The 24,316-nt window shown below is 44.0% G+C and overlaps 2 protein-coding genes across 8 annotated transcripts in view; both read left to right on the top strand.

Moving 5' to 3' along the window:
- LOC309518260 (cell surface hyaluronidase CEMIP2-like) overlaps nucleotides 1-14,152 on the top strand; it is a 100,097-nt gene extending 85,945 nt beyond the window's left edge. For both annotated transcript variants that reach the window (XM_082198261.1, XM_082198262.1), the window contains 4 exons: nucleotides 168-269; nucleotides 1,208-1,368; nucleotides 6,165-6,274; nucleotides 13,813-14,152. In XM_082198261.1, the coding sequence (XP_082054387.1) occupies nucleotides 168-269; nucleotides 1,208-1,368; nucleotides 6,165-6,274; nucleotides 13,813-14,027 (588 nt within the window). In that variant the 3' untranslated portion in view covers nucleotides 14,028-14,152. The remainder of the gene's footprint in view (nucleotides 1-167; nucleotides 270-1,207; nucleotides 1,369-6,164; nucleotides 6,275-13,812) is intronic.
- Nucleotides 1-24,316, top strand: part of CEMIP (cell migration inducing hyaluronidase 1) — a 167,059-nt gene that overhangs the window by 63,438 nt on the left and 79,305 nt on the right. The window contains exon 1 of one of the 6 annotated variants that reach the window (XM_082198303.1): nucleotides 17,326-17,873. The exons of 3 other annotated variants lie outside the window; for them this stretch is intronic. Coding sequence is in view for 2 of the 3 variants with exons in the window: in XM_082198304.1 (XP_082054430.1) it covers nucleotides 20,481-20,524 (44 nt within the window). In the remaining variant the exon portion in view is untranslated. Of the gene's footprint in view, nucleotides 1-17,325; nucleotides 17,874-20,033; nucleotides 20,525-24,316 lie in introns of those variants that run through there. 2 more of the 6 variants (XM_082198304.1, XM_082198299.1) reach the window with 2 other exon arrangements.

Genomic DNA, 24,316 nt, shown 5'->3' with positions numbered 1-24,316 from the left:
TGATGACTCCTGCCAACCCCAACCAGCGTAACCCAATGGTCGGGGGGTTGATGGGGGTCCTTGCCTGACAACATCTGGGAACCTGCAGGGTTTCACATTGTAACATCCCAAGGCAATGAATGTTGTGTGTTTAATCTGAGGTGGCAATTCTTCCTTTATAATTGCAGGTTGCTGTTACTAGTACACCTTCAGTTAGATACCTTCGGATCCAAATCCAGTCTGTCAGAAGAGCAAACCTGGAGAACTACTCAAAGGCGGCTTTTATTAAGGTATGTGCAAATAGGTACAGCAGCTTTACCAAATGCATTAGAGTGCGAGGCAGAGGGTTATAGTCGTTTAGAGGGTCATATTCAGGCCTGGGAAAAGTGAGCAGTTGTTATCTCTCTGCCTAGCTTTCGTGTGCATGCACACTTCTTAAGATACAAAGAAGTGTGCATGCACACAAAAGCTCATACCAATAACAAACTTAGTTGGTCTCTAAGGTGCTACCGGAAGGAATTTTTTTATTCTGTTGTGATTTTTGCATCGCACACACGCTTCGCGATACATTGCCAGGTCAAAAATTATGAAACCGATATCACGATATGGACTTCAAACTAGCTTTGGATGATATAACCCCACCCTCACCAAGATGGCTGGAAGGATAAATGGGTGGGGTCTGATGTGCACCAGAGATGGGCCACCTGTGGCCTTGCAAATGATGATGGACTCAGCCACCCCCCATCACCAGTGGTTGGGGATGATGGGAGTTGTAGTCCAGCAACTTCTGGAGGGGTTCTCAGTCCTTGTTCTAGGATGCCCTCATCCCTTTGCGAAAAGGGTGGGATAAAGTGAAATATAGTGGTACCTCGGTTTACGAACTTAATCCGTTCCAGAAGTCTGTTCTTAAACCAAGGTTTCCCTAATGAGACCTCCCGCCACCGGTGCCCTTCCACCGTTCGGATTCTGTTCTTAGACCAAGGTAAAGCTCTCAAACCGGGACACTATTTCCAGTTTTGCAGAGTTTGTAAACCGAATCGTTCTTAAACCGGACTGTTCTTAAACCGAGGTACCATTGCAACACACAAATTTCCCAGACTGTTCCTTGCATTTGACAAGAGCTTAGCTTAGTTAAGTTCCAAGTGTAGACTGGAAACTGCCACATAGGACTCTTTGATATTTGCATACAGACTGCCTGCAGCTAACTCTTCCCTTTTCTGTGTTGCAGGTCAACGATGACCTTTTCTTGTTCCATGGCCAGGGGATACTTTTCCTGGTTCTAGACGCATGCTCGGGCGCAGTTGTGAGCCGGCAGCATGTTGATGCAGCCGCCGCTTCAAAGGCTGCCAGCACCGTAACCAATTATGTTGAAACAGCTATAAACGAGAGGTGGGTGATGGGGCAAGAGTTTGCTGCAGCGGGGTGGGGGTTGGCAGGAGGGAAATGACCTACTTTTTTGCAACTTGAAATGTATGCCTGGAAGAATCGGACGGAAGCTACTGAAAACTTCAAACTATGTGTGTCTCAAAAGGCTGCCTCCTAGGTCACGGCGGGTGGAAATGTAGCACTGGAAAGCTGGCAGCGACATAGGAGCTGGCAGCCACTGTGAGGTTAATGGCTGTTTTTCCACCAAACGATAGATAAGAATGGTTTCTTGTCGTCTTATTAAGCATTCTCGATTCTGTAACTTTCACCAAGTGCCCAAGTCTATAATTTCCCAGCAGCCAATAATTCTCTCTCTCTCTCTCTCTCTCTCTCTCTCTCTCTCTCTCTCTCTCTCTCTCTCTCCATTTCTGAATCTTGTCCTATTTATTTCTTCCAGGTTCTCCTTTTCTCCCCCTCTCTCTCTTTTTTGGACAGATTAGAATCAGAGGTGCTGTGCTGCTAGACTTTCCAATAAAACTTGGTGTGAGATTTCCCCCAACCCCATTTTCTCTCCCCCCCCCAGCTTTCTCCCCTTTTTTAACACAAGTTGCAAACTGGACTTGCCCCGTCCGCCCGCCCTGCGGAGTCTTTTTGCAACTTGGATGTGTTTTAAGAAGTGGAGCAGAATCCTCTCCCTTTCTGCATCTGTTCCACATTCCTTGTGGTTTCTTCTGCGTCGCCACATAAACATGGAACAACAGAGGTTTATAGACACACACACACAAAAAACCCTGGCTGCAGGCAAAAGCAGGTCAAATAACCTGAAAACAGATTTCTCGTCCAGGACGTTCCAGAACAGTTCACGGCCGCAGACCTGACTCATCCGCAGCTATCACATCTCAGTGTATAACTTGCAGTCATGAGGGGTTGGAAGCACTTATTATAGTGCAATTTGCCCTTGACATGCATTCTGTAGCAACGCTGATGAGGGTTTTAAATCCAACTATAAAGGGTTGTGTTCCACAACAGAGCTTCCCCTCTTGGGCACCCTTGGCATACATCACACCCCCCCCCCGGCCCAAATTTGCTCCAGAGGGTTTGGGGAACTTCCAGAGCAGATGTCAGGGCAAGGGAAGAGAAATTCCATTGTATAAGTAGAACCTGTGGGTTTTCGAGAAGCTGTCCCCACTGATGAATTTAAGGCAGATGCCAGCGCTTTGGGGATTCTGACTGCTTTTGAAGACATAGGTTTGTCGCCAACTAAGTTCTACTCAGAGTACTGAATCTGGTCATGCTCATTAATTTCAATGGATCTACTCTTTAGCATGAATAAGGTTGGACACAACTCATTTTTATTCCGCTAGGCCTTTCTAGCAGGATAATCCTGGCCCTGGTTGCTATTTATTCTGGAACTGTATAATATTGTTTTAATAGGACTTCATCTGGTTATTGCTATTGTGTTATATTTATTTCTGTTTTGTGCATCGCTTCAATGTTCTTTTGGATATTTATTATGATGATTTATTATCGCTCACTGGGGCAAGATAGCTTGAGCATCCTGGCTCGAATGCAATGGCTGCCAATTAGTTTCCAGGCCCAATTCAAAGTGCTGGATTTGACCTATAAAGCCTTAAATAGCTCAGTACCACAATATCTCAAAAGCTGCCTTTTCCCAATATGACTTGACCCGGTCCCTGCAATCATCACCTGAGACCCTTCTTCATATGTCTCCTCCACAAGAGGCCCAGAGGGTGCCAACATGAGGCGGGGCCATTTCTGTGGTGGCTCCCCTCTTGTGGAATGCTTTCCCCAGGGAGGCTTGCCTGGTGCCTTTGTTCCATATCTTTAGCTGCCAGGCAAAAACGTTCCCCTTCTCTAGGCCTTTGGCTACTTAAACAATCTATGGCCTTTTAAACCGTGTCTGGAGGGGGTTATTGTTTTTCTTGGCTATTATGGTATGTATTGTTGTGGTAAACCACCCTGTGATCTTCAGTACAGAAATTTAATTAATAATAATAATAATAATTAATAATAATATATCCTGCCGTTGCTCCCAAAGGAGCCCATAGCAGCAAGCAATTAAAACTGCAGCAGCAGCATCATAGTTGTTGCTGCCGTTGTCAATTTTCACATTTATTGCACATTGCAAACACTATTTGTTAATAAAGGCTACTAACATCTTATGAATAGGTGCCTGAGATGATGTTATGTAACCTGAGCGATTCGAACTTGTGACTTCCCGGGTTAAAGCCCATGCGGTATTTGCTGCTTTGTACTAATTCTAAGACGCTTTGTACTAATTCTAAGACGCGGGTGGCACTGTGGGTTAAATCACAGAGCCTAGGACTTGCTGATCAGAAGGTCAGTGGTTCGAATCCCCGTGACGGGGTGAGCTCCCGTTGCTCAGTCCCTGCTCCTGCCAACCTAGCAGTTCGAAAGCATGTCAAAGTGCAAGTAGATAAACAGGTACTGCTCCAGCGGAAAGGTAAACGGCGTTTCTGTGCGCTGCTCATGGCCACATGACCCGGAAGCTGTACGCTGGCTCCCTCAGCCAATAAAGCAAGATGAGCGCCGCAACCTCAGAGTTGATCACGACTGGACCTAATGGTCAGGGGTCACTTTACCTTAATAATTGCCTTACTAATTATAAGAAGTACAGCCTTGTTTACATGCCGCCTTCCTTCTAAGAAGATCAAGGCAGCAAGTATAGGCTTAGCCAATTTTGTCCTCATTAACAACCCTTTGAGGCTGACTAGGCTGAGAATCAGTGACTTGTCCTAAAACACCCACTGGAGTTTGTGGATGAGCAGGAACTTTTGTCTGAATGTCCAACACCAGCCTTTATATAATCCTTGCAGTTGTGGGGGCAGGATGGGAGGGAAAGTTTTTATCATGCGAGAGGTTTCTTTTGTTGGTCTGGCTTGTAGTGTTGGCCTGTCATTCCTTGCTTTTTAGCCAGAACTTGTTGGTGACTCAGTGGGAGCTGGGGCAAGGCAGAGGCGGAATGTAAAAGGTGTTAAGATCCTGTGGGAGGAACCAGATATCACAATTCTGGTTCAGAAACCACATTAGGCAGCTATACAAAGCTTCGGGGAGAAGGATATAAAAGGTTAAGGAAGGCCTAACTCTTCAAGATTGGGGGAGAGACTGCCTTTCCATGGGGGGTTGAGGAAGAAGGGGTTGTAGCACTGAGGGCTGTCTTGTCACCAACATTATTATTTTTAGTCACTTTATCATTTAAATTCATATATTGCATACGTGCCAAAATGGCTTCTAAGATGTTTACAGCAATAATAATTAAAAATCAGACATGATTAAAATAAACAAGAAAACATCCTTCATTAAAATGGCCAATGAAATAAGCCACTTGAAAAGCATAACAATTCACACAACAAGTTCAGAAGGTCAGGTTCAGGGGTATGCTTGCCCTAAACATCGGCTCTGGATCCATTCCAGTCCGGCTTCCGCGCTGGTCATGGGACCGAGACGGCTCTGGTCGCCCTAACAGATGATCTTCGTAGACAGCTGGATCGAGGCGGGTCGGGGCTGCTGATTCTTCTAGATCTGTCAGCAGCTTTCGACATGGTCGATCATGAACTTCTGGACCACCGCCTCGCCGACGTGGGGATCCAGGGCACAGTCCTTCAATGGCTGCGCTCGTTTCTCTCTGGTCGGGGACAGAGGGTGGCGCTTGGGGGGGAACTGTCATCCCGCCACTCCTTGGTGTGTGGAGTGCCTCAGGGTGCGATTCTCTCCCCGATGCTTTTAAACATCTTTATGCGCCCCCTCGCCCAGCTTGTCCGGAGTTTTGGGCTGGGCTGCCATCAGTATGCTGATGACACCCAACTCTTACGGGGTCCTCGCTGCGAGATCACATTCATCCGGTGCTATACCAGCTGCACTGGCTCCCGGTGGAGTACAGGATCAGGTTTAAGGTGCTGGTTTTAACCTTCAAAGCCCTATACGGCCTAGGACCCTCGTATCTACGGGACCGCCTCTCCTGGTATGCCCCACAGAGGAACTTACGGTCCTCAAATAAAAACATCTTGAAGGTCCCAGGCCTCAGAGAGGTTAGGCTGGCCTCAACTAGAGCCAGGGTTTTTTCGGCTGCGGCTCCAACCTGGTGGAACGCTCTGTCACAAGAGACAAGGGCCCTGCAGGACTTGACATCTTTCCGCAGGGCCTGCAAGACAGAGCTGTTCCACCAGGCCTTTGGTTGGGGCACAGCCTGACTCCCTCCTTTGGCAATCCTTACAATACTTTAGTTTATGGTTGCCATCAATTCTGATTTTAATTAATTCTTATGATGTTTTTATAATGTTGCACTATTTTAGTGTTGTTAGCCGCCCTGAGCCCGGCTTCGGCTGGGGAGGGCGGGATATAAATAAAATTTATTATTATTATTATTATTATTATAAACAGAGCCGGCGGCATGCCAATAGTGATGGGCAGGATGGACTTAGCAGGAGTTAGGGCAGTAGTAAAGAGTGTGAGTGCAAGGGAGAGACTCTCTGAGATGTGTGACAACTGGCTGGCTAAATCCCTGCTTTATATACCTGACATTCTTGGTAAGTTAAGATTGTGGCACACAATCTTAAGAGCTCCCGTCTGCATACCAGGCGACCAACCGGAAGTTCGACACACTCCCTGTCTTATTGCTTCTGTGGGCTAAGTGGAGCTTATGCTTATCTCTTCATTCTGGGGGTCATCTTGTGTAAGACTTTCCTTGAACTATTAAAGATTCCTGGGGAGAGAAAGAGGGTGCCATTCTTCCCCTTGTGGTATGCATGCTACTGTTCTGTTCTCTTCTTCTCTTCCAGATCTATTGTTCTTGTGTGTACTAGAGACCCTGCCAAAGTCATGGGAACCTCTTTAATGCCTGTGTTCACCACGTTAGGTGCTGCAAAGCCGATCGCGTTCCACAAAAAAGGTGACTATATGAATTATGTGACTTTACATATGGTGAAATACAGTGGTACCTCGGGTTAAGTATTTAATTCGTTCTGGAGGTCTCTGCTTCCTGCTACTTACCTAGTTCTTGATCCACAAAAGTACTTTGTCTCCTATTCCACGACTTCTGGAAGCAGAGAGGAAGAAGAAATGGACAATACTCCCAAGGGAGGAATGTATAATGTGTCTAGAACGTGGATTGCTTTTTAACTTGTTTGTAAATGATCTCATGCTTTAAAAGAGGATTATACAAATTCATGGAGGATGAATGCCTGCTAGCCATGATGGCCTCCAGGGTCAACGACAATGTGTTCCTGAATATCGGTTGCTGGAAACCACAGGAGGGGAGCACTCTTGAATTCAGTTCCTGCTTGCAGGCTTTCCCTGGGCATCTGGTTGGTCACTGTGAGAACAGGATTCTGGACTAGGTGGGCTGCAGGCCTGATGGAACAGGTTTTTCTTGTGTTCTCCTGTTAGATGTATGGTGCAGATGTAGCCTTTGTCACCTTCCATTTAAAAAATAACAATAATTTCAGTATAATGGGAAATTCTGTAGTTCAGAAACAAGTATGTAAGAAAAGGTGACATGGGCTTTTTGCGGTTGTGGTTCGGTATTGATCCTATTCATTTCCAAAGCGCATGGAGAGCATTTTTAAGTGACCTTTTATTCTTCACTGCTCAAGGTTAGAAACAGACGTTTCGGGAAATCAGACACATGTCCTTGTTCAGCTGTATCCTTGAAGTTGTTTTGGTAGAGGCTCGTTTTCAGACCCAAAAGGAACAGATAAGTTTCAGATTACTCCAGATGGAATTGGCTAGCCTTGACTGCCGGGTGCTTGACGATGATGGCTGTCACTGCTGGCTTCAGTGAAGTGATTATTCCAAGGTTTGGTGCCACACTGGTTGCACTCGGCTCCCCAAAGGTAAACCAGAAGATAAGGCTTGATTTGCTGATTCAGATAAAGTCCATCTAATAGACAAACTGATGCCTACTGAAGTTCCTAAGTACAGCATGAAAGCAATGGGTCTCCCCTATTTTGTTGTTGTTTAGTCGTTTAGTCGTGTCCGACTCTTCGTGACCCCATGGACCAGAGCACGCCAGGCCCTCCTGTCTTCCACTGCCTCCCGCAGTTTGGTCAAACTCATGCTGGTAGCTTCGAGAACACTGTCCAACCATCTCGTCCTCTGTCACCCCCTTCTCCTTGTGCCCTCCATCTTTCCCAACATCAGGGTCTTTTCCAGGGAGTCTTCTCTTCTCATGAGGTGGCCAAAGTATTGGAGCCTCAGCTTCAGGATCTGTCCTTCCAGTGAGCACTCAGGGCTGATTTCCTTCAGAATGGATAGGTTTGATCTTCTTGCAGTCCATGGGACTCTCAAGAGTCTCCTCTAGTTCTCTGTGATGGAGGTGGCAGCATGGCAGAAACTTAGTGCCCCATTGCAGAATGTACAGGGGCGGGGGCTCAACTGTATCAGGGCTGAACTTCAGCACATTTCAAAGTGATACCTAAAGAGGGATACCTCCCTTCAGACCATTAATAAGAGTCTAAAATGACCTAGCTGCATCACTGTTCAGAAATACACTGAGTACATTATCATGTCACAGTAAACCTTAGATAATGGCTTGCTGTGAACGTGTCAGTCTTGCCTGCTAATGAGAAACAAGTCACTACCCCTGACTTACTGTTGCACCCAAACTTGGGGAGTCAGGATTATTTTACTCAAACAAGCCATGATCTGCAAACTAGGCATATTCTCATATTACCTTACTAGGTGGAAGTAACTCAGGAAAGTAAGTGCACCTGGGCTTTTATAATAAGGAGGACTCTCTTGTCAACAACTCACTTTCCAGTCTAGTCACCTGAAGGGTCAGGAAGTTGAAGTCCCTTATCACTAACCTGTGTCCCGTCCGTCCCGTCCCCCCCCCTTGTTGTTGGACTACAACTCCCATAATTCCTGACTACTGACCTTGCTGGATGGGAGCTGTAGTCCTACAACATCTGGAAAGCCACAAGGTCCCTACCATTGCGCTAAAGCTACAAAACCGTTTAGGGCTAGCCTTACGTATCTGTGTCGTTTAGGAACCAAAAACTGCCTCTTCATCTCTCTGCTTGTTCCTCAGGCCAAACTGCAAAGATATGCTGAAGCATCCTTCTCTGGCATTCCAATCTGCAGCGCTTTTTCTTTTGAAGTTCAAGTGCACAAGTGGAGTACATCCCAGGGGTCATGTAAGGACAGGGACATGTTAGGCCCCTCACTATTGCAGTTGGAGAAAGGGGGTGCAGGGTTTAGTTTAATTTTCTGAGTTTTGTTTTGTTTTGTTTTCATTGCAAAATAGGACTGGGCATTCAGTTTGAAAGGGATGTGATAAATCTGGCCTGGTGTGCAAGCAATGCCTGCTCCTTTTACTTCGCTTGCCTTTGAACACCCTGAAAGCTGTTTTGCTGGAATCTGTTTCGAGAAGCCAGGCTGTCTGTCGGTAGGACTCTTCCCAGGCTGCAGTTGTGCAGCTGAAAATTGCTTGTCTTTTCATAGTAACAGACTCAGTAAGACCAATCCGTTCATTCTGTAAGCATCTTTATAAAATATCCCAGTGATCTCCCAACAGGTCAGAAAATCTGTCTCAGCTAGTCTGACATAAAAATGGTGCTTTAAATGGTATTTTGTGCAAAGGTAATTGGCATATATGCCTTATTGTACCTTGATTTTTTCCTACAGCAATTCAATTGAAGAAGCAGGCAGGCGATATAGCCAAATTTCACTTCTTTTTCCTTTTTCTTGTAAAAATTGTAACACTCTTTAATTGATAATGCTGTCAGTCAGCCAGCTGCCTGTGGTTCAGCTTAGTTGCTTAAGAGGTCAATAGTGGACTTGGATTTTGTTTCCAGTCAGAGATTAGTAGCGTTGTTTTGCTTTTTGGTTCTGTGGTTTTCATTAGCACCACCCTTGGAAAGCTGATGCTATCGAACAAGAACTTCAGACTGAAATTCGGCCTGAGGTTTACTGTCATAATAAGGACGGATGAATCTGTTGGTTTAGTTTTTTCTCAGTTTCTCATTTTTTTCAGTTTTAAGTTCAGTTTGATGCATTTCCACACTGGCTTGCAAATTTTTTTATTTTTTTTTAAAGCCCTCAGGAAAATTTATCAGCTTTTTGACCCTAATAAATTCATTTTTGCAAGCCATTTCCCCTAATATAATGCATTTTTTGTGTTATTTTCACAAATGCAGTGCTTTTTTCTGGAGGAAAACAGGGGTACACATACCCCTAAACATTTTGTGAATCTAACGGGAGAAGAAACTAATTTTTTTAATTTTTTTAGTTTCTTCTCTAGCACAGTGAATTGTCAATTCCATTGCTACCCCCGATGGCGGCCTCATTTCCTATCACGGTGCTTCCTGAGTCCCAGATGGAATGAGAGTACCCCTAAACATTTTTAAGCGAAAAAAGCACTGCACAAATGTATTCATGCTTTGCCCTAGTATATACACTTTTCTTTCTCTTTGCAGCGCAAGAACAGCATTGCAAAATTCAGAGATGAGCTAATTCCGAAGGACAAATATGTTTCAGTCTGCATAACTTTGGGAAGTGTGCATTAGATAGGTTTACCTTAAAATGCGAACTGGTACAAATTTTTCCCCAATGCCTAACTTAAAAAGTAGTCATCCTGAATTGCCTCTGTCATATTGCTGAATAGTTTAGGCACAGATGAGCTAATTTTGCTCCTGGCCCTTATTGATCGCCAAGCAACTGATTGTCCTGCTTTTGCACTTGTGCACGAGTTGTGCATTCCTACAGTATTTGGCAATACAGTATTTTCCTTTTGTAGTGAGAATACAGAGTTTAGTTCCTGGTGGGGTGGCGATTAGAAAACACATTCACAAAAAATGCCTTTGTAAGCAAAAGGACTGGACTTGTGCTAGGCGATGCATTGCTCAGCAGTGCATAAATTCCACAACACGGTGTTAGTGGGGCAATGTCGCTCACGACTCCGAGGGCGCTTGGAGGAGGGACCACAGAGAAGGGGTGTTTAAACTTTCCCCATAGTCCACATTCCATCCTAGACAAATTCCTGTCTGGATCATCACAGCCAGGCTGATTAAAAACCCATCCCCTGCCAGTTTGAAGGTGTGTGGTGGTATTTGCCCTCACGTTTGTTAATTGCATTGTCCTACACTTTTGAAAAGGGCTGTCACATTCCACATTCGAGTGATAATGGGAGGAGGAATGCTTTCCGTATAATTACAAAACCAGGTTTTCGCCATCAGTGGATTTGTTAGGCTTAGGTTGGCATCCAACCAATATTTGCAGTGCAGTTGCGGCAACCTGCCCTTCCCTTAGGATCCTGCCCCCCCTCCCTGCCATCATGCGCTGGAGTTCGTAACAGAGGTCCAAATATGCAGATCCCATTGTACCGTGGGATTTTGCAACGTTCCAGTCATATGAATTCTGGCCTATTTGGGGTATGGTGGATCATTTGCAAGTTGGAAATCCTAATACAGGAACAACAGGGAAGGCAGGGAAGTGCTGACCAAAGCAATCCTGATCTCCCTCTGTGCTTTGGCACACAGCTGTCTTTCAAAACCTCTTTGTCAATAAGTATCCCGATTTCAGTAGTGTGTGAAGTTCTTAGCATTAGCAGTCAAAGACATCTAGGTATACTTTCTCCTCTGGAGGTCTCTGGGGCGATTTCCTACCTCTCAAGATACCCATGTGATATACAAGAAGTTCATGATATCATGTTGCAATTGTGGGGCACTCTTCTAGAGAAGAGTCCTTGTAAGTACATTAGGCTACTGAGTGTGGAGATCCTGTGCACCTCCAGGTGTTTGTGGACTTCAACTCCCAGCTAGCATGGACCATGGACGATGGGAGATGGGAACCCAACACCATTTAGAAGGCCGCTGATTCCCTAGTCCTACATTAGGCAAAGCATTGGTGATAGCCATACTTGTGTTGTAGGCCATTGTGTGAAATACGTTTTGGTCCCTCTTCCCAATTTCATTTGGGAATGGGAGAGCATCTTAGCAACTCAGCATCTAGCAACTCAGTCTGCTAACAGCTGCATTTATATACAGTAAACCAGGGCTGCATTCAACTCAATTCTTGTGCTAGCACAATGGGATTCTTCCCCACTGGGTGCGCCAACTCTATAAGGTTGAGGTGTCTTCGACCTCTTTAATGTTGGGGGGTGGGGTGGAAGAGGCCGAGCGTGGAGCCAAGCATGGCACAAACTCCTCCTGAGTGGGGGAGAGGAGCTGCCGGCCATTGAAACCTCACTGTGCTGGGCTCCATGCTTGGTCTCCTCCTGACAAAACAACATTGTGTGTGCACCAGGTCCCCTAAATCTTGGGCACAAGGCGCCGCCTCTATTCCCCACTTTCTCCTCCCTGCTCACACACCAAATCTTCCCCAAATCTGGTTTAGGGGATTTGAGGAGCCCTCAGAACGCGGGTGGCACTGTGGGTTAAACCACAGAGCTAAGACTTGCCAATCAGAAGGTGGTAGTTCGAATCCCCATGATGGGGTGAACTCCCGTTGCTCGGTCCCTGCTCCTGCCAACCTAGCAGTTCGAAAGCACGTCAAAGTGCAAGTAGATAAATAGGTACCGCTCCAGCGGGAAGTAAACGGCGTTTCTGTGCACTGCTCTGGTTTGCCAAAAGTGGCTTAGTCGTGCTGGCCATATGACCCAGAAGCTGTACGCCGGCTCCCATGGCCAATAAAGCGAGATGAGCGCCTCAACCCCTAAAGGTCAGGGGTCCCCTCTACCCTCTACAGAACAGATTCAGGGGGTGTGAGTTGGATAGGAAAGCAGGTTCCACTTTGGAGTAGTTAGGTGAACACTTTAAAACAGAAACTAAACAAAGCTCCACACCAGGAACAGGAGTTTCTTCACGTTGCCGCTCTGCGTTTAAACGTAAGCAACTATAGCAGTCAGAAAGGGAGGCAGACCAAACAAGTAGCCTCCGCTATAGGAAAGCCCGTGGCAAGAAGCTCTCCAAAAAGTAGTAGAAAGCCGGATGGCATTAAGACATGTGCCATGATGTCACTACATTAGTGCATGTCTTTGCCTCTGGGAAATTCCCACTGCAGGCCTCTCTGATTGGTAGTGGCAGGCAAGCTTCAGATTTGGCATGCTTCTGTCAGAGGAAAATTAAAAACAAACCAGAAATGTTGGATAACTGCTGCATATATAATCAGATTATCATATGTGACAGTTTGAGATGGTTTCTGGGGCTGGTGGGCCCCCTAGAGTCTTGTGGGTCCTAATGCACACACCCCAGATGGCCAGCATTCACAAGTGGATATTTAATTAGTAAATAAATGAGTAGGTAAATAAAGAGTGCCACTCAGATGTTAAGAAATTTCCACTAATACTGGGATGAAAGCCAGTGTGGGCAATGGACTGGTACAGGAATTGGTATGCAAACTCTTAAGAACTGATTCACTAGCACCAGGTCCTTTTATTCTGTCTGTATGATTCCATTCTTCAGATTCTGTTCAGGGGCGCTCAGATATCAGATCTGCAAGTTAACTGGCTTTAAGAAGCTTGGGCTGCAATTATGCTGAGTAATGTCCAACATAAGGAATGTTTACAGTGTGTGCATGAGTATGTGATACAGAACCTGTGTCCGCTTTTGTTCATAGCTCCTCTCAGATGCATGCATGTATTCAAAAAGGTAAATAGAAGTTGGCTGTCTTCATATTTTGGTCCTGTAGTAAAATAAGGATTTTCTGCTTTGCTGTAATAAATAAAATTAGTACCCCTTTAGTTTATGATCAACTCATTTTATTATTTGGCAATATAAAAGAGTTAGAGGATACAGAAATGATAATACATCTCTTAACAGTTGCTAGCATAATAATATGCCACAATTCTGGGTGGGGTGGGGGGAATATAAATGCCATTGCCAAAAGATTGGATTTAAGGGTTTGATAGCTGATTCATAGAAGAGTTAGGGGGAAGTATGCAACCTATTTATTTATTTATTTGAAAAACTGAGTGCATTCAATTTTTTTGGTATATAATGGCATAATAAGTTAGAGGAATACATCTTTCTTAGTGATAATATGAAAATATCATGTAATGGTTTTATATCCATCGTTATGTCTATGTATTCTTTATTGTTTTATTTATGGGTATGGACTTTTTATGGATCTATTGTATGCATTGTTGTTTTGATATTTTCTCCTTCCATAAGTACAAACCATTGTATTTATTATGAACTAAAACACAAGGTTTGAAGAAAGAAAAAAGTTGGTTATGTGGAGAACAAATTGGTTATTGATAGTTTTTTTTAAGGAATGTTATCAAGACTCCACAGGAATTTGGAAAATCTAAGATTGCAAAAATTGTAAGGATTATAGTAGGTTATTTGCTTAACGGTCTGATAGTAATCGCATCCATTCTCCCCAACTCCTTTTCTCTTTCCCTCCCTCCCTCCCTCTCTCCCCCCCCCTCTCTCTCTCTCTCTCTCTCTCCCTCACTCACTGTCTCTCTCACTCTCTCCATCCCTATAGGTAGTTTTGCGATGCTTGGATATAAAGGCAACCCCACACCCTACTGGATTAAAATCCACAACCACGCTGCTGATCAGAAATCCGCTTCTCTCCAATATTACGTGCCCCTGATGTTGAGAGAGTACAGATGCTCAGTTGATGCAACAAAACTTCAAGACTTTGTGAAAACCGAGGAGGGCAAAACTCCACAAAGGCTAGAAAACAAACACAACTGAACCATGCTGTGTTCATTGGCTTGCCTGTAAGGAGGGGACATAACTCTTAGTCTTCTTGTTTTTACAAGATTGTAAAAAACAACAACTTTATTTTGCAGCTAATAAATATATTCTGATATGACAAAGTGGGAGGGGAAGTGTAGTTTGTGTTTGTTTGTTTTTCAGAGCCTGTACTCTTTTCGTTTCTATCCAGAATAGTGCTGTGGTTTAAGTCTGGCTGGAAGCCAGACCTCTATCCTGGAAGCTCTGTTCTTTAATCCTAGAAATGTGGAGGTGAGGTGCAATTAATCAGTGCAAAACAAAAATGCATTCTGCATTTGCACAGAGGCACTCTTTGTTGTCAGTGTATCCCAGGACTGAATGCTGGCATTGGCAATCTCATTATGGGGATGGGTAATGCTAGCCCAACATATATTTTTTTTAATGTAGCACCTCTCCCTTTCGATGTGTGTTTTCTAAACGGCAAAATCAGGAAAATGTCAGCCCATCTTGTATCTGCTCTTTCAATTGCTTTAGTGGACATCCAGACTAGAGATGTCAGATAATTCTGTCAAAGACTGAAATGGGAACAGACATTGCCACAATTTGCATGTTCACCCAAGGTCAGGAATGGAAATTATGCAAGCAGATATGAGCGGAATTCACTATTGTTCTTTAATCCATGAATTTAGGTAAGTAACTGTGTTTGGTGGTACTCAACTACATTTTACTTACAGTAGCCCTATTATGCTCATTCATGTCAGTGGGTCTACTCAGAATAAAACTTAATTGAATACCACTTGTTAGTTTTTGTATTGCCTTGGCATTTCCCTTCCATGGAAATGTGTTGAAAATTATGTCACCTTCAGCCAGAGCAGATAGCGAGACATATAATGTGGGTTTCAGCAGAGGCTGAACTGTAGTGGAACAGAAACAGCACTGGTTGAGATAAACACAGGATAGCACAGAAATCGCTCCCTCCTTGCATCCATAATCCAGACAGTTTACATATTCTGGGCCTAAGACTAAGTTCCAATTAAGACATGCCTAGATGGAATTGCTTGCAGCAGTTCCCTTGGGAACTGACCCTATAGGATTTCCTACAAAACAAAATTACTGCTTCTGGGATCCAGGCACAAAACAGTTCATCAGTGAATGGATCTAAAGCTTAAGAACATACAGTATATGACAAAAAGACCTTCTAAGGTGGGGAATGTCACTGTGATAATTACATTCATTGTGCTATTGGGCTGTGTGGTGTAGTGGTTAGGGTGGTGCTCTAGGAAATAGGAGATCAGGGTTCAAATTATGGAACTCCCTTTGTGACCTTGGGCCAGTCACTAACCTACTTCATGGGGCTGTTGTGAGGATAAAATGAGGAGGGGGAGAACTATGTGTGCCTCACTTTGAACTTCTTGGAGGGATATAAATGTGATAATAAATAATTGTTGGTCTCAAGAAACCTCCGTTGGGTGTGGAGCTCCACTTGTAAAGCGAAATGGAAGGCGACAAACCCACTTACTTACTTGTCTAATCTCAGAGTAAAAGTTTCCTTTTTCCATTTATCTTGGCGTGTGCCGTGCAGTGAACGATTATATAATTTTATCCATCTGCTTTGTGGATTCTGTGCTGGATTTGTAAGCATTTCAGTCTGGAATAAATTGCCCTTCGCTGGGCTCAGGCTCCAGGTTCTTTATATATACCCCCCACCTTCCAAGGAACACGATTCTTTCCATCCCCATTTTGACTTCAGAACAACACTGTGAGGTAGTTTAGGCAGAGAGAGAAGGGTGGCTTCTTCAAGGTCACCCCGGCCCCATCTGCACTCTGCACTTTAAAAACTGTATCATACCAATTTAAACAGCCAGGACCTCCCTTAGAAGAATCATGGGACTGGGACTTTGTTAAGGATGCTGAGAGACGTTAGGAGACCTTCTATTCCACTCACAGAGCTACAGTTTTCCAGAGTAGCTTAACCATTAAGCCTTCTTCCCAGGGAACTCTGGGAATTGTAGCTCTGTGGAGAGAATAAAGGCCTCCTAATAACCCTCAGCTACTTTAACAAACTAGGGAACACAGGTGGCGCTGTGGGTTAATCCACAGAGCTTAGGACTTGCTGATCAGAAGGTTGGCGGTTTGAATCCCCGCGACGGGGTGAGCTCCCGTTGCTTGGTCCCTGCTCCTGCCAACCTAGCAGTTCGAAAGCACGTCAAGTGTAAGTAGATAAATAGGTACCACTCCGGCGGGAAGGTAAACGGCGTTTCTGTGCGGTGCTCTGGTTCGCCAGAAGCGGCTTAGTCATGCTGGCCACATGACCCGGAAACTGTACGCCGGCTCCCTCGGCCAATAAAGCGAGATGAGCGCTGCAACCCCAGAGTCGGCCACGACCGGACCTAATGGTCAGGGGTCCTTTTAGCTTTACCTTACTTTAAAAAACTACCATTCCCTGACATCTCCCAAGTCTTGCGGAGAAACACCCTGGTATAAAACTGTGGTGGCTCACTGCTAGTCAGTGATAATTCTGCACTAAATGGACCAATGGTACAATTCCTATGTTCCTAACAAGATCCATAATCATCTGCAATGTTCAGGGATTTCATTGCACATTTTAGTGGAAAATTGGTGTTGACAGAATTATCTGAAGGGGGGCGGAACTGGTTTTGAAAACCACTGTTTTCTTTCTGGTAAGCTTATGGTCTCTTGACCCAGATGTTTTGGAACCCTGTACGTTGATTTGCATATAGAAAATGACCTTGATAGAAAGGTCTATGTTGGTTTCTGAGGCTTGTTTTGAACAAAACTGCACCCTCTATGTTCCCCCTTCCTGAGGGGGTAAATATTTTCTTCCCGTATAATTATATAGTGGGATTGTGAAGAACAAAGTGAAATGGTAACTCTTGGTGAGGCTGGTGCAGCACATAACTTGGTGAGTTGTGGTCGCTTTTGCTGAGGTAACCAGAGTAGGGTTTCTCTCTTTTCTTTTTCAAATTTTTTTTTCAAATTTTCCAAAAAAATTAAAACACAAACACACAAACAAGCATACATTCTATTCAAATCCTGGTAACATTATTTAGTGACTTCCTCAAATCCCCTAGGTTGAATTTCATTATATATCATTTTAACAGTTTTCCAAACTCAATTTTCTCAAAAAATTAACTTAGTCACTTAACATCTTTCATTCTTTCAAATTTGTCTTTAAACATCTTAAATTCTATCCTTACATACTTAAATCATAAGCCTATCTGATATTTGCAAGCTTTTCTAATTAAATTATTCTGACATATTTAGCTAAATAGTCTTTTAAATTTCTTCCACAGAGTAGGGTTTCTTGAACATGTCCCATGCTTGTAGTGGGCGGAGCCATGGATACCATTTTCGTTTTTGTACAGCAAGCTGCTTTCCACACGCAAATCAGAGATTTACACACACATCCATCCGTCCTCCATCCAGGCCAAAGCACTCAAGGAGCACGCAAGAGGTATGGCCTGGGTGTCCCGAGGACTTGACAGACCTAGGGGGGCACATTTGAGCCCTGGGACAAAGGTTTCCTGACCCCTGCCTTTAAAAGACAGAGAAATATCCTGTTCATTTTAAGCTGAACTGTTGTTGGCCAAAGTTTGGCTCCCTGGTGGTGAGTAAGTTCCCCTCTTGAGCTGGCCGTCTTGCCTGCCTGCCTGACATCATTCCACTGTCTTGCTTCCAAACCACGGCACACCAATTGCTAACGCGACTCAAAAGTGTGTCAAATAAAACAGGGTTCCTTTTCCCCCCTGAGTGCTGTGTGGCTGAAGGACACCTGAGAACTGCCAGAAAGGAAAATGATTGAGGAAGGGAAGGAGAACCCAAGAGGGATTTGCTGAACAGCAGGTAAGGGAGCTGTTTTTCTTCTTCTTTTCTCCCCTTTAAAATATTTTTAGTTCTGGAGAGAGCTATCAGAGGAGACCTTGGATATATGATAACCCAAGACATTTTGCATATTTGCACTCCAGGCTTAATACTGCTGTTATATCAGCTTCCTATTTTGTACACTGTGTGCTACGATAGCCCAGCAGTAATTGCATATCCGTCACAATAAATGTGTCACTGCTGACAGAAATGTGAATTCCTAAATGTACCGTATCTTGGGAGTATTTAGAGGTGGTGGAAACCAAACGATGTGGTGCACAGAATATGCATTCTTCAAATACTTCCATGCTCACTACGAATATATACCAGTTTTATACTTTTTTTGACTTTTCGCGCCTTTGGCCAAAGAAAATCCTTGCTTTTCTTATTTGGGAAGGGTGCTACTTGATTTGCAGCAATTAGCAGCTGTCGTTGATTGTTTTTAAACCCTGTGCCCTGAAAAGCTTCAGCTGCAGCTTTCTGCAGAGAAAACCTCTGATAATAAAGGGTCAAATGCAAGCAAGCTTTCTTCAATGAACTGGGTACCTAGCTCCCAAGCCAGGTAAGTGAAGCAGCGTGGCTGCACTGTACACTAAAAGGAATTTGGAATTCTACACCAAGAAATGCTGGATTCTGTGATCTCTTGTGTTCAGATGATTCAGATGAGTTTCATAACATCCTGTAGAATTCTGCTTGTGTTTGTCATGGGGAGAGCTGAGCAAATCTGTTGATTTTGGTTCTTTTCAGTTTTTCATTTCCCCCCGTTGATATGAAATCCAGGTCTCCAGATTTCCAGATCACTTTGTGATTTATTTACTTTTCTAATTCCTCATGAAAATTCATCAGCATTTTTGTGTAAGTTTCTCCTAAAGTAGAAGAAAAGTTTGGATTTGATATCCCGCCTTTCACTCCCTTTAAGAAGTCTCAAAGTGGCTCACATTCTCCTTTCCCTTCCTCCCCCACAACAAACACTCTGTGAGGCGAGTGGGGCTGAGAGACTTCAGAGAAGTGTGACTGGCCCAAGGTCACCCAGCAACTGCATGTGGAGGAGTGGGGAAGCGAACCCGGTTCCCCAGATTACATGACTACCGCTCTTAACCACTATACCACACTGGCTCTATATTTTTGTATATATTTTTGTAAGCAATTTTGCCCAATATTCACATTTTTGCAAAGCATTTCCCCCTTGATATTTATATATTCCTAATATAATGCATTTTTGAAACTTATTTTCACTTATGCATACTTTGCCATTTTTTTTATAAAAAGGTGCCTTTTGTGCACATTACTTGACTGAAGAAGCGCATTGCAAAATTCAGAGGTGTGAATTTTGAAGAACAGCTGTGTTCCATTCTGCGTATTGTTTCAGAAAGCTCAAATTAGGTAAATTTGCCTTTAAGTAGCACTGAATTGAATTTCTTCCCTCATCTCTATCATGGTAGGATGCAGAAAACTCTGTAGGCTGTAGGAGCTCTATCACTGGACATACGGCTAAAATGTGCTCAGTCTCTCCTGAGTTCTGAGGTTCCTTCAGACATTGCCCACATGCTTTCAAGCCTACGTCCATAGCCTTGAGGACCAGAAGTGTTGTTTTTTAAAAGGAAACAAAACCTAGAGGTGCTTAGAATGCTATATTTTGCATCTAATAACCAGTTTCATGCAACTGTAGAAAACCCACAAACCTGCCAATTACTTATTTCCTTGTCACATGGCAACCAATATGAGCAGCTCCAGATTTTTCCCTACAAAAATTTTTGCCTACAGATTTTTGTTTCCAAGAAGACATTTTTTGCTGCTACCATCATGTCAGGAAAACATTATAATTTTATCCTAACCCTGACACAGAAATTGATTTTTTGTGTTGAAGGTGGAAGCGGTGGGGAGGAAGAAGAGAAGAAGAAGAGTTTGGATTTGATATCCCGCCTTTCACTCCCCTTCAGGAGTCTCAAAGCGGCTAACAATCTCCTTTCCCTTCCTCCCCCACAACAAACACTCTGTGAGGTGAGTGGGGCTGAGAGACTTCACAGAAGTGTGACTGGCCCAAGGTCACCCAGCAGCTGCATGTGGAGGAGCGGAGACACGAACCCGGTTCACCAGATTACGTGACTACCGCTCTTAACCACTACACCACAATCATACTTAAACAAAGCACTCCTGGTTTTAAATTGAGACAAAACTGTTCTAAAGCATATTTTGTGATAACACCCCCCTTTTTTTTGCTGTGTCTGAGAAGCCTGCCCTCCACTCACCAGTGTGACAATGCCCTAAAATTTCCTTCCAAGGCGAAGGCAGAAGACCTGGCAGCGCAGAAGCAGAAGGAACAATAAGCTTGACCTTCTGGAAAATTACATATGGACTAAATCCTCCCGAAAAGAGGGGGGAGGCCAGGTGAGGTGAGCCACACGTAAACAAGGCTGGTGCCACCGAGGCACAAAGGAAAACAACCAGGGCCCCACCCTCCTTCATAAAAGCAAGCAGTTGCAGGAGCAGGGAATGGCAGATGGGTTCAGCTGCTAGCCTGCTGGGCCACTGGAAAGGCAATTGTTGGGCCGAGTAGGAAAAAATAATCTCTTGATCCACAAAGAATCGATGGAGGAAGCCCAAATGCAGCTGAGCTGTCAGGAAGATCACAGGTACTCTTCAAGCTGTTACCTGCCTGTCTGCAATGAATTTGATTTTTTGAATAGATTAGGACTGTCAGGCTTCTGATCTTCAGAAGTTTTTGTTTTTATCCTAGCCACGGATGGGAATCCATTGATGCCAAAGTTAGGTAGGGGTCAGGGATAAAGTTGATCAGCTTTCATTTAAAGCCAAATTGGTCAGATTTGCAGTTTCTGGAACAATACGCCACCTTGCAGAATTTGCACTTCTCTGAATTTTGCAATGCCGTTCTCCAACCAAATGCATGTAGTGAGGGGAACTGTGCATAAAAAAATATGCTCTGGAAAATAACATACAAAAATGTATTATATTAGGATTAATTGCTTGGGGGGGATGTGTACCTTAGTCAAAACTGCATACAGGAATGTACTTATTAGGAGAATTCACGCATTAGGAAAAAATGTTGGTGAACGCTCGTGGTTTTTGTAAAAAACAAAATGTGAATTACTGCAGAAATGTACAGACCTGAATTTAACGTGGGTTAAATGAGAAACTGCGTGAACCAAAATGGACAGATCCTTCCACCCCAAGTGCCAAAATTGTCTTTTGTAGCCTGGCATGTACGGGCCTAGATAATATCAATGGTCTGATGCAAGACACATCCAGGGCAGAACATCTTCTGCTTCTGTTTGAACAGCTGCATCTCCCCCAGTACTGGATGGCTAAAGTAATTTGAGCAAGTGAACTCAGGTTATTTGGTTTAATTTTAAAATCAAAGCTTATTGACAATGCATTTTTTGTTTGATATTGAAGAATTCAGAGCAAACCTAGTGAGCACCCACTTTCCCTGAATAGCTCAAATCCGGCAGATGTGGAGGAAGGAGGACAGGAACCGTCACATGTGGGTGCTATGGGTTTTTAATTTATACAATTAATCCTGCTAATTTGTCCTTCGTGATTGGGACAGGGTTGAGATCTCACGCTGCAGTCGTTTTATATCAGGAGATTGACACCTGCAGTAAACAGCTGTTGAAGGTCCCTGACTAACTGCTTCCTGTATCTACTTTTAGCATTGTCTGCTAATATTTGCTCTTTGGACAGATCCCAACAGCTGGGAATCTTTTCAAAGCGAGCCTCTAGCCAGAATAAGAGATGTAAATCCCACTCTCGCTGTTGCCAAACAGCTTTTTAATGGCTAAGTTTTGCTTTCTTTCTGCCGAGTGGAGAATTTGCAGCTGGAAGTGGAGAGGCCTTCAAGATTTTCACTGTGCTGGCTGCATGATAAGCCTGCACTTTTTTCTTTTTTAAAAAAACCTTTTAAAGTGCTGCCTTGGAGGCAGAAATTAAGCTGATACTGCTTTCCATATCGCTGCATTTCCATGCTGGAAAATGCACCGCTCTCTGCCCCCCGAGAAGCTAAAGGTGCAGCTCCCACAATAGCTACATTCTACTATCACAGTTGGAGTGAATATACCTGTTGCTGGAAATCACAGTGCAGAAAATGCTGTTGCACTCAGATCCCGCTTGCGGGCTTCCCGCTGACAACGGATTGGCTACTGTGAGACTAGACCGGCCATTGCTCTGGTGTAGCAGGCCTCTTTTCGTATTGTTATGATGCTGCACTCATCCCCTCACTCTTGCCATGGTTTGCATGCTTGGAGAAGGCAGGTAGGGAGGAAGGAAGGGGAAAGCAGCCCAGGAAGCTCATGGCGGGAGGGCAACAATGGGCTCTGCAGCTGCATGGTCTTCTCTAGGGATCCTTTCTAAATTCCCTATCTCTATGTTCCCCGTAAGGAAGTATCTCTAAATTAGCATGCTGCTGATAACGCCAAGGTTGCAGGTTCGACCCCCATATAGGACAGCTGCATTTGTACTAGATCAGGCATGTCCATGGTCCATTTGGGGGGCCTAACCTGGCCCACTGGTCGGTTTAATCTGGACCCTGTGGCAGTTCATTTCCTGAGGTAAAATGACTCAACAACTTCAACCCTAAAATAGGCTCAACAACGTCAATCACAAAGAAAGCTCAACAACTTCAAGCCAACAAAAGGTCAACAACATTGGACGGCCCTTTAGTCAGCCCTTTAGTCGGCCCTTTAGTCGGCCCTTCCCCTCATCAAATCTGGTCCTCTTTGAAAAAAGTTTAGACACCCCTGGACGAGATGCTCCTCAGGGTCCCGTACAACTCTACAATTCTATTATTCTAGGTGGTACTACTGCATGGATCTGGGTCTTGGTTGGTGCTCAGTGATATTCACCCCCTACAAGTTAGCCTAGTAAGAGAAAGGGGTTGATACATTTGGGTGCTATGAGGCAGGTTTAGTAGATATTATAAACCCACCAATCTATTATTTAACTCTGCCTTGAGCAGGAAGTGGTGGCAAACCTCAAACGACAGTGTAGATTAATTCCTCTGCTGAGTGTTTTTCCATGTGTGAGTGTACACACACACACAAACACACACACGAGAGAGAGATGCAAACAAACAAGTATTTGATAGGATTTATTTCATGCCTTAAGGTTCTAGAGAGGCTTACAGTATAAACACACAATATCAAGATGATTTTTAAAATGTATGTCTACCATTGATCATGGCCAAATTTGATTACTCGGGAATCGTTTTCTATATTCTGCTGTTCGATATATTTTTTTTCCCTTGCCAGTCAATGCAAACTCCATTTTTAAAAGCAAGCCAGCAGCAGGACATGTAGCAAGTGTCCCGGCAAATGAAACCCAGCAGTTATGTAAGATCTGCAGGACTTGGCGTCTGTTGTTCATCACATGTTTCTGCCATCTGAAGTCGTGCTGAACGCTTGAAAACAAGAAAGTTGTCTGTGAGTGGCTAAACAATGGACAAATGAGAATAATCGAGGTCCTGTTTCATTATTTTAATTAGGGATGTGCAAGCATCAGGCTGATTGTCCTGAAAATGAATTGGACTTTTAAAAAAGTATTCGCACTTTAAGTTCTCATCTCCCTCCGTCCCAAAGCAACCATTTGGGAGAGGAAACTTGACTTGGAGAAAAGCTGGGGTAACAGGAGGTGGCAGAAGGCTCCCATGGACACAGAATCAAGCTCCATGCTCCCTGACAGGAAACAACTACTTAAAGTAGGCAGAGATAGTTTTGGGACTACAGTTCCCATCATCCCTGGCCACTGGTCCTGTTAGCTAGGGATCATGGGAGTTGTAGTCCCAAAACATCTGGAGGGCCAAGTTTGCCTATGCCTGACTTAGGGCTTTATAGGTCAGTCAGTAGCCTTGTACCTGGCATTACATGGGAGTTGTAAGAAACAACAACAACAAAATATCTGTGCAGCTTTGTAATCAGTGGTTAAAATCAGTGCATTTCAGTCCACCATCTTAATATAAAATGGCACCCAGTGGTATCCAAACAGATGAAAACCCGCTTCTTCCATTTCAGGAACCATCATGCAAAACAGAGATTCAAAAGGTGCCTTTTCATGTAGTTTATATTGCACAAATCTAATTGTTGTAAACCTCTTTGATTAAAAGTTCAAAATGTTTAAGGGTATGTGTCCCACTGCGTCCCCCCCAGAAAAAAGCACTGCATAGTGGTATATAAATATTTTTATATAGCAATGTGCTCACTGCGGCAAGAGGGCAAGTTAGCGTGCTTCTTCAGTTTTGGCCCTTCTATATAATATTTTTAAAATATATGGCCAGCTGATGACAGAAATGATTACTTCACTGTAGATCTTAATAGCAGGGCAGCAGTTCAAGTTAAGATAAAATGCAGTTGCTTTATTTCCACACGACTCTGGAGTCGTAAGGCTTAAGAAAACGGCCAGCTGGCAATATTCTG

This window comes from Podarcis vaucheri (genome assembly GCF_965113315.1).
Source record: "Podarcis vaucheri genome assembly, chromosome: 14".
Classification (NCBI taxonomy): Eukaryota; Metazoa; Chordata; class Lepidosauria; order Squamata; family Lacertidae; genus Podarcis; species Podarcis vaucheri.
The sequence above is the reverse complement of the archived record's forward strand: the minus strand, read 5'-3'. Positions and strand labels throughout refer to the sequence as shown.